Source organism: Monopterus albus, unplaced genomic scaffold, assembly GCF_001952655.1.
Source record: "Monopterus albus unplaced genomic scaffold, M_albus_1.0 scaffold75.1, whole genome shotgun sequence".
Taxonomy (NCBI): domain Eukaryota; kingdom Metazoa; phylum Chordata; class Actinopteri; order Synbranchiformes; family Synbranchidae; genus Monopterus; species Monopterus albus.
In genome coordinates, this window is record NW_018127955.1 from 563,280 (window position 1) to 573,700 (window position 10,421).

At 38.8% G+C, this 10,421-nt stretch overlaps 2 protein-coding genes across 2 annotated transcripts in view; both read left to right on the plus strand.

Annotated features, from left to right (window-relative positions):
- The window catches only part of kcnn2 (potassium calcium-activated channel subfamily N member 2), a 19,959-nt gene extending 17,916 nt beyond the window's left edge, over positions 1 to 2,043 (plus strand). Inside the window, 1 exon segment of the mRNA XM_020605944.1 lies at positions 1,005 to 2,043. Within this exon segment, the coding sequence (XP_020461600.1) occupies positions 1,005 to 1,280 (276 nt within the window). The 3' untranslated portion in view covers positions 1,281 to 2,043.
- A 1,164-nt stretch (positions 2,044 to 3,207) lies between these two features.
- On the plus strand, positions 3,208 to 9,809 carry drg1 (developmentally regulated GTP binding protein 1). Its single transcript, XM_020605997.1, has 9 exons — positions 3,208 to 3,410; positions 5,819 to 5,942; positions 6,082 to 6,257; positions 6,344 to 6,413; positions 6,649 to 6,818; positions 7,553 to 7,683; positions 8,301 to 8,468; positions 8,602 to 8,724; positions 9,466 to 9,809. The coding sequence occupies exons 1-9, from the start codon at positions 3,372 to 3,374 to the stop codon at positions 9,563 to 9,565; spliced, it is 1,101 nt and encodes a 366-aa protein (XP_020461653.1). The 5' UTR covers positions 3,208 to 3,371; the 3' UTR covers positions 9,566 to 9,809.
- Positions 9,810 to 10,421: the final 612 nt, after the last annotated feature.

The window sequence follows — 10,421 nt, forward strand, 5'->3', positions numbered from 1 at the left end:
CAGCAGGAACTGTTCCAGTGTCTTCAAAGTCATTGACTCCTGCAGGAAAACATGAACTTCTCTACTGTCCTGAACTGCTTTTCAAGGTTGCAACCACTCTATGTGGCATAAAAATAACTTCACCTGATGTTCCTCTGGCCTTTTTTTAAATATGGAATGTACCTTTCTGCTTTTCGCTGTGCTTACTAGAACAGAAGACAATGGGAAAGTCTCTATAAAGACTCCATGGATTACTAAGCTTTTTCCATGACTTGTAAAATTTGATTAGTCACTTTGGCTGCATTTTCATGTTGATTGACCTTTGTTTTGTCTAAGCAACTATCTCATTTGACAATGTATAAAATGTTGAGATTATAAGATATTTTCACATTTTCTCAACTGACTATATATGTATATACTATATGTACATTAAAATAGTTCTTGTTTTCTGCAGTTGTTTCTCCTGTTTATAAAACAATAAACCGATACCCTCTTAAACCAATTTCAACAAGTGACTAGGGGCAAAATGCACAGTCCTCCAGTGCAAGCATTTGACTAAAAGTGAATATGAGGCTTCATCAAATACAATGGATATCTGCCAAGGAATTTTTTTAACAAAACTCTTTTTGTGTAAGGTGCAAGCATTTGATTAAAAGTGAATATGAGGCTTCACCAAATACAATGGATATCTGCCAAGGAGTTTTTTTTAACAAAACTCTTTTTGTGTAACTATTTTGAAAAACAATGTGAAAGTATCCTTAATAGTTGCTGAAGTTTTTTTTTCTCTTTTATTGATGTTTTTTGCAGTGTAAACAGGGTGTATTGAAAAGGGGAATCTATTTCCTTTTCTCCCCCTTTCAGAATGATTTCATAACTCAGAGCCATTTCAGTATGAAGTATTGAAAATGCTTTTGTTTTTATCTTTCATTTGTGTGCTAATATTGGACGTACAATATTGTTGTCCAACTAAAATAAAGTCTAATTAGAAAGTGACCATCTTAAGTGTGTTTCCTCTCCCATTTCAGACTCAGAACATCATGTATGACATGATATCGGACTTGAATGAGAGAGGAGAGGACATGGAGAAGAGGATTGCCCTGTTGGAGACAAAGCTAGAGACTTTACTGGGCAACTTGCAGGCTCTGCCGGGACTCATCAGCCAGGTCATCAGCCAGCAGCACAGGGACTTCCTGGAGGTGCAGCTCCAGCCTTATGACAAACACAGCCCTGAGCGCTCTCAGTCAGTGTCCCGACGGAGGTCGTCTTCCACAGCACCGCCCACCTCCTCTGAGAGCAGCTAGAGTCCCAGGGGAATGCTTCCACTGAAGACTTTTGCCATCATATGGCCAAGTTGCATTTATTGTAAAACCTTATGGTTTCAATAAGTATTATCCGAATTCTGATGACAGAATCCAAGATACTGGGAGCAATGCATTTTAACGGATAACTTTGTTCTGTTATTTATTTTTTATTACCTCAAAAGATGTTATTCTTGCCCTGGTGACATGACCACAGATTAATGGCACATCCGTCAGTAAAATCAAGAAGGTTTATGGAGCTATAAGAACTCTACTCCATTTCTATGCAGAGGTAGCCAGTTTTAGATGGCAAAGTTACCAAGTGTGAAACTATTGCACTAAAATAGTGCTTTTCATAGACATTGTGCTTCTGCTGGCTTGATTCAGTTGCCATGTTCCTCAAAGCAAACTGAGAAACCACTGAGAAATCAATCAGATAGTGGTATGACAGTGCTATTGAAGAAAAGAAAAGATATAGATATATGATACTGAAGAAAAGGGCTGTGCTTGATAGACTGGAGTGAACTAACAACAGAAGACAGATGAAAATTGCTCCTAAACACTGTCACTCAGCGATTGCTTGAAATGAGGAACTATGTCATTTAGGGTAGAAACAGGATCAACTATGACAGTTTTCTTTTTGCAAAGTGCCCCTGTAGAATGACTATTTTTGGGGTGACACTGCAAATAGTTTAATCCTCTAGTCAAAATTAATGCATCAAAATCTGTACTTGCACTTACTTTTTAATCAATGCACTTTAGTGCTGTCTGACGTATGACATAAAGATGTGTTGCTCATTAAAAGAAGAAGATTTGAGATGTTTGGGCATGGGTTTATTATTGTTGATTCTCAAGTTGTGGCTTGTGTTCATTAATCAAGTCAAAACCATTTTCAGCTTTTTCAAAAAGAAGCAGTTACTTAGACCTGTAGAGGTTCTACAGAAATGTACTGAGTAATCACAAACTCTTTAATTACCCCTTGTTTTGCTGTGTCTCATCTCCTGTCCTACCTTATGCTTGCTGTTACCCCAGGTAAGCAAACTAAAAATGCTGAACATCAGCTTGCTGAAACTTACCCTTACCTTTTAAAAAGAAAATGCCTATTTTTATATGTTTTGATGAAGACAAGCACACCTCCTACAACTAAACAAACATGGGGATATAACTATCAGCAAATTCAGCATACTTAGTATATCGTTTCATAAATTTTGGCCTGGAGTTAAGATACAAAGTGCGTCTAACAGGTTCTTTCCTGAACGTAATTATAACAGATTTTAAAATTGCATTATTCTTTGGATTGCATTTATTTTTTACAGCAATACTTAGCTGGTAGAGACATGATCAAGAGCTGAAGTGGTAAGTCTACCCATAGTGGCTGGTGTTTATTAGGGGGATTTTTTGGGTTTTCCTTATGTAATAATAGTGATAACAGTAAGGTCTAGACCTTACTTTGTAAAGTGTCCTGGGATGACTTTTGTTGTGATTTGGCGCTATACAAATAAAATTTGATTTGATTTGATATTAGGTATTGAACTTTAAATGCCACAAAACAAGATATTTTAATTCAACTGAAATGTCCTCCTTGGCCTTTCATGGTGTTTATTTCCATATTAGCTCTGTGAACAGCTCTTATGTGACCAGTACAAAGCACCTAGATTCACTTAAAGAACAGAACATAGCATGGATCAGAGGAGATAGTGGTCTCTCATTAAATCAGCAGCACAGATTCTGTTCAATCAGCCCACCCAGTCCACAATCTTCAGAGACATAGTACCCAGTTAGAGATTAAACTGTATGTGACCTAAACATTAAGCAATTAAATAATGAAACTATACAATTTAACAAGTTTGTGTTTTTTTATTGTTACATAGGTTGTATCAGGTAGAATATTAAAATGTGTTTGTCACTGTACCAAAGCCAAACTCCTGATTCTGATTGCCTATTTTCTCGCGAGATTTCACGGGAAGTTGGGCAGAGCGGTGCTTGAGTGGTGAAGTCCTTGCTAAATAACGACGTATAACTTTGAGAACTTCAATGTGAAGTCTTTTCAGCTTAATTTGGATACGTTGATTGTATATACACGCTGCCGCTATCATGAGTATACTTGCCAAAATATCAGAGATTGAAAATGAGGTAAGCAAAAGTAAATAGACCAACCCAATGAATCAGTCACGTTTTAGCTAACTGCTAGCTATTAACGTTAGCATACAGTAGCGTAGCTCCCATAAATGGGTCTCGTATTGTACGTATTATTTCAGGAGTGCAGTTTCTTGACAGGTTACAGTTTGTATTGACAAAGCTACTTTGCCTGTTAATTCAGCGTGTCTTATGAATGAAATGATAGAATTTAGAGGATGTCAGGATATGGTTTAGTGCCAACTCCAGGTTCTGTTTGGCTGGCAGGCGCATAACGTTACAGTCTGTCATGTGTTCATTTTGTTTCCCAATAGCCCACAAAATATCCAAACAGAATATGAAACAATAATTTTTTAAAGCGGTCTACGCTTTCTAACAGTCAGAGTACGTTTTCTGCTCTTAAATGGGGCTACAAGATAGTTCCTAATAAAACGATATACAGTCAAATTATTTGAACCCCAGCTGATTTTGTAAGTTTGCCCACTAACAAAGAAATGATCAGTCTACAATTTCAATGGTAGGTTTATTTGAACAGTGAGAGACAACAATAACAAAAAAAATCCAGAAAAATGCATTACAAAAAAAGTTATACATTAATTTGCATTTTCATGAATGAAATAAGTATTTGATCCCTTTGCAAAACGTGCTTTAGTACTTTAGTACTATCAGTCAGCAAGATCTCTGGCTCCCAGGTGTATTTTATACAGGTAATGAGCTGACATTGGGAGCCCTCTCAGCTCGTTACCTGTATAAAAGAGACCTGTCCACAGAAGCAATCAATCAATCCAGATTCCAAATCCAGAGACCAAAGAGCTTTCCAAGGATGTCAGGGACAAGATTGTGGACCTACACAAGGCTGGAATGGGCTACAAGACCATCGCCAAGCAGCTGGGTGAGAAGGTGACAACAGTTGGTGCGATTATTCACAAATGGAAGAAACATAAATTAACTGCCAATCTCCCTCGGTCTGGAGCTCCATGCAAGATCTCACCTCGTGGAGTTTCAATGATAATGAGAACGGTGAGGAATCAGCCCAGAACTACTCGGGAGGAACTTGTCAATGATCTCAAGGCAGCTGGGACCATAGTCACCAAAAAAACAGTTGGTAACACACTACGCCGTGAAGGACTGAAATCCTGCTGTGCCCGCAAGGTCCCCCTGCTCAAGAAAGCACATCTACAGGCCCATTTGAAGTTTGCCACTGAACATCTGACTGATTCAGAGGAAGACTAGGTGAAAGTGTTGTGGTCAGATGAGACCAAAATCGACCTCTTTGGCATCAACTCAATTCGCCGTGTTTGGAGGAGGAGGAATTCTGCCTATGACTCCAAAAACATCGTCCCCACCATCAAATATGGAGGTGGAAACATTATCCTTTGGGGGTGCTTTTCTGCCAAGGGGACAGGACAATTGCACCGCATCAAAGGGAGGATGGATGGGGCCATGTACCGTCAAATCTTGGGTGAGAACCTCCTTCCCTCAGTCAGGGCATTGATTTTCCATCAAGTTTTTATTACTTGGAGAGGATCTGCAAAGAGGAGTGGGTCAAAATCCCCCATGAGATGTGTGCAAACCTTGTGGCCAACTACAAGAAACGTCTGACCTCTGTGATTGCCAACAAAGGTTTTGCCACCAAGTACTAAAGCACGTTTTGCAAAGGGATCAAATACTTATTTCATTCATGAAAATGCAAATTACTTTATAACTTTTTTTTTTGTAATGTATTTTTCTGTATTTATTTGTTATTGTTGTGTCTCGCACTGTTCACATAAACCTACCATTGAAACTGTAGACTGATCATTTCTTTGTTAGTGGGCAAACTTACAAAATCAGCTGGGGTTCAAATAATTTTTTCCCTGACTGTAGATACTGACTGGGAAAGAAAATATGGCTCAGTGTGAGTTATGGGGCTTAATATTGGCACTTTGAAATGTGTCTTGAACAAGAGCTTTTGGGAAATGGAATTAGAGCCATTATTGCCATCTTTCCTGTTGTCAAAATCCAATAACAGCTATTATAATGATCGCAAAATGTCAACTTTAACTGTAGCATATCACATCTCTTGCTGAGATTTTTAGTATCAATAAGTAAACCTTCATTTTAGTTGCAACATTTTTCGGAGAAGCTAACATTTGACATTCAGCTGTAGAACAGGCAGTTTTGTGGATGTAGAAAACATTGTGTTTAGGCTAGCAATGGCAACTGTTTTATAATCTGTTCTTTAAAGTAAATTCTCAAGGGAATATTTACTAGTTCTGTGGCCTCTTAAATGTGATAATTGCCTGCTTTCTTTAATGATAGTATCCTAGGGACTATGTGCTGTGCTGCTCACTGATTGTTAAAAAATTGTCATACAAAGAACAGATTTAGAGACCTCATGCTGCTGTTGTTACTGTAAATTGTAGATGGCCAGGACGCAGAAGAACAAGGCCACAGCTCACCACTTGGGTTTGCTCAAAGCACGTCTGGCCAAACTGAGAAGGGAGCTCATCACACCAAAAGGAGGCAGTAGTGGGGGAACAGGAGAAGGTAAGATTATGATTTTTAAAAAATTTTTGCTTGCTTGTCTTAGCTTGGTTTATTACAGACACACTTTTAAGCCTTTTCTGTACTGTAAACTATCATGACTATTTTGTTTGATTCAAGTTTTTGTATTTGTGTGTTTTAGGATTTGATGTAGCAAAAACCGGTGATGCTCGCATTGGCTTCATTGGTTTTCCTTCAGTGGGAAAGTCTACACTGCTGACCAACCTTGCGGGTGTTTACTCTGAGGTTGCTGCCTACGAATTCACGACTCTTACGACAGTACCTGGAGTCATTCGCTACAAAGGTGCCAAAATTCAGGTACAAGAACTTCTCATTTGTTTTTTAGTGTTTGGTATGGATTTAGTGGGTTGCTTAGTCTCCTTTCTTGCTTTCATCCTTCTAAGCTCCTGGATCTCCCAGGAATCATTGAGGGGGCCAAGGATGGCAAGGGCAGAGGCAGACAGGTCATTGCAGGTAAGGATATCATCTGTGAGGTTTCTACTGAGGCTAAAATAGGTTGGATGACAAAAGTGTAATGTTTTTTAAAAGTAGAATGCTTTTCTTGTCCTTCCTTCTGAATGACACACTTGTAAAAGTAAAGCTTCTCAAATGTTGTGATTAGAAAATGTTTGCAGACACATACTATATCCACTCCAGAAGTGAAGTGACTCCACTTGACTTTGACCATTGTTTTTGCTTTTTGTTTTAGTGGCTCGTACCTGCAACCTTATCCTGATAGTGCTCGACGTGTTGAAACCTCTTCTTCATAAGAAGCTAATAGAGCACGAATTGGAGGGCTTTGGCATCCGACTTAACAAGCAACCACCCAACATTGGCTTCAAGAAGAAGGACAAAGGAGGCATCAACTTCACATCTACAGTGTGTTTCATACAGCACCACAGCAGCTTAAATACAGACAAGTGAACTTTGAAATAACACCTGTAATGCTGATAGTAGCTGATTGTACTGGTAGTATATGTGTGTGATGGTGTTATGAAATGTTGGTCGTCTACTTGTCATTCAGCTAAGCTGAAAAAGTAAGGTTATCAAAGTGGGGACAATCACACTATAAGTTTATTGTCAATTAAGGGTTGTCCTGTGATAAGGCCTTACTTTGACATGAAGAATTTTAGTTGTCAGGTGTATTTGTGACTGATTGTCAGCTTATGTTTGATGATGGGCAGTTTTTTGCCATCCCATTTAGTTAAACAAATGTGTGAAAGCCTTTTGTGATCACCAGTGTGTGTGTGTACAAAGACATTATGTCAAGGTTTTAACTGATCTCCAAAATCACATGTGGAAAACAAATTTTTACATCATGAGGTCTCATCTCCATCGTGACACACACTAAAACAGTGCTGCCCTCTGATGGACACGCATGAGCTTACAATTAATATCTGCAAAATACCTTTTCTATCAGATAAATGCCTTAAGTACTATTGGCTTTATTGGTGCGCCTCACTTCATATTATGCTGTGCTTGGTGCATGATGTAAATTCTACAGTGTGAAAAGTATGCTATAATGGAGGTGCTTAATATGCCTGAAGTATTTTTCATTCTCTCACTGTCTGTGTGTATTGATATAATTCCTGCCCCCTCTTCTCGCTCTTTAGTGTGCACAAAGTGAGCTGGATGCTGAAACAGTTAAGAGTATCCTGGCAGAGTACAAGATCCACAACGCCGACATCACCCTGCGCAGTGACTCTACAGCTGATGACCTCATTGATGTAGTGGAGGGAAATCGGTAAGCTGATGAAGTGCCAGGCTGGGCCTTTCTTAGTCATTCCATGTGGGTGTGGCCTGTTGGAGTCTGAAATCCCATTTCAATCCCTACCACTGCAGATAAATTTGAAGATACTGGTTATGTGCCATATAGGCTTCTAACCACATTTATATTTTCAGGTCACATACTCTTGTTTTTTTTATAGGAGTGTGTTACACTAAAGTGTAATCTCTATTTAAGCAATGTCTTCTTTTAAAAACCTAGTGTGAGTAAATATAAAAACATACTATATGTGTTAAAAATCTTAATATCCACACGTTCCAGGACTCCTTTAGAATGTTTTTGCAGGACAGCAAACAGTGCAGCAGTCAACACACACACATCTACACAGGCATCAGAAATATCCTTGCTAAAATAATTAACTAAATGAAGTATTCGTTTGTAGTTGTATCTGACGGTTCCAGCCTGAAGCAGCTTACATGTAGTTAACAGTGGCTACCAGTAAATGGCTGAAAGCTGCTGGAAATTGTTGCTAATTATTTGATTTTTTTTTTTTTTAATTAATTTATAACATTAAACCAGTTTCTGACTGCAGTAATTTCATGAGCAGCAGCCATTTAAGTCTCTTGTCATCACAGGGTCTACATCCCATGCATTTATGTGCTCAACAAAATCGATCAGATCTCCATCGAGGAGCTTGACATAATTTACAAGGTGCCGCACTGTGTGCCCATCTCAGCCCATCACCGCTGGAACTTTGATGACCTGCTCGAGAGGATGTGGGACTACCTAAAGCTTGTGCGCATGTAAGAGTTGTTAAAACAATCACCACAAGGGGGTGTGAAAGGAGGTGAACAACAGTTGGTGGATGTGAATACTGCAGAAGTTTTTGTTTGCTCAGACTGAAAAGCTTGACTGAGATGATATGTCCATTTGCAGCTACACCAAACCCAAAGGTCAGCTTCCTGATTACACATCTCCTGTTGTACTCCCTGGCGGGCGAACTTCAGTGGAGGATTTCTGCTTGAAGATTCATAAAAACCTCATCAAAGAACTCAAATAGTGAGTAATGTAGACCGAGCTGAACATCTTCACATTTAAGCTATCTCTCACCATAGAGGTAACATGTTTTTTTTTCCCCCTCTTATTTTTTTTTTTGGTTATTACTTCTGTGTCTTATCACATTCAAACTGTTGTTGGGTTATTCAGTACTTGTAATTCATATAGACAGATTATTGGAGATAGAAAGTCATTCACAAAATGTTTGTGTTTTGGCTGTCATTGAGTTTATTTTTTCCCAAATGGCTAGGATGATTTAGATCTGTAACAATGTTATTTACCAGCTTTATTCCACACTCCAGTTAATTCATTCGGTTTCTTCCTGGATTAGAGTGTTTTTTTACTAAAATGGAAGTCAAGCACTCATTTTACTGTAGAAAAAGAATCACTTGAATCACAGTCATTACCCTGTTTATGGTGAGATAAGCCAAATAAGCATTAATTGTAGAGTTTGGATGTGTTGCCTGTCAAACAGTATTACCCATCCTCCAGGGAGTGGACAGGTCAAACAGGGACACATGCGATTAGAGAGCCTTTGTAACTAAAGGATGTCATTGTACCCTATAGAATAGATTGAGTTTCACTGATCATTTTCTGGTGTGAAGTACTGCATGATGAGCTCTATTCTCTCTTTTGTTCCGTAAGGTGTTATGAAAATGAATTGTGCATCATTTAAGGGATCATTCTGGTACAGTACTTTAAACCATATAGTAGTAGTAATAATTTTAACTTGTCCTTTTTCAGTGCTCTTGTGTGGGGATCATCTGTGAAACACAACCCTCAAAAGGTGGGAAAGGACCATGTGTTGGAGGATGAAGATGTTATCCAGCTGGTGAAAAAATAAAAGGAGTCTTAATTCACCTCATGGGCTGTGCATTACAGTCTGAAGGTGTTCTGTACCGTTGCGCATTAAATCATCACGCGTGTCCATCACAACATCTGTGTCATGTGGTTCCCAGGTTTTTGTTGTAATTAAAAACAATGACCTGAATCTGTGTTGCGTTTCAAAGAACCTGGTTCCTATTTAAAATTGGTTAAGACTTGCATTCAAATTTAAAAACATCTGTAAAATAAAAACCTAAAAGAAACTTGCTGTTGTGTTCATATACAAGCACCTTTTCTTTTTAAAGCATTTTTTCTCTTAATACACCTCTTTCACTCATTCATATGAATGTAGCCATGTATTCAATAGCAAGTATAGCCGTGTACTGTACACTTATTTCCTCTTTTTAAATCTATTTCAATCCATATGCTTCATGTGCTCTGCTTGTAAATCATCACAGAAATATTGCATCACTGAATCCTGTGCTCCATCACAGTTACATAGTCTCCCTCAGAAGCACAGCAACAGTGTTACCGTAACCACTTCAGCCTGGCTCGGAGAAAGAAGTCTCATTTGAAAGCCCTGTCCAGCTAAGTGATTTATGTGACATTGATGATGAAGGCAGTTATTCAGGCTGGTGGCCCACCCCCTCTTTCTGGTAGGGACAGCCACTCAGGTTAATCAGTTCATTCACTCAGACACAGTCTGGGGACATCATACCCCAGCTGTTCACAACTAACAAGACTGCACAAAATAAAAAGCATTTCATCAGAGCCGGGAGCACTTCTGGGGGTTAGCATTATCTAATGTCGATATGTTACAGTCTGTATGAAGTGCAATGGCCATTTTGTGTCTGAGCACCGGGTACTAGCCAGTG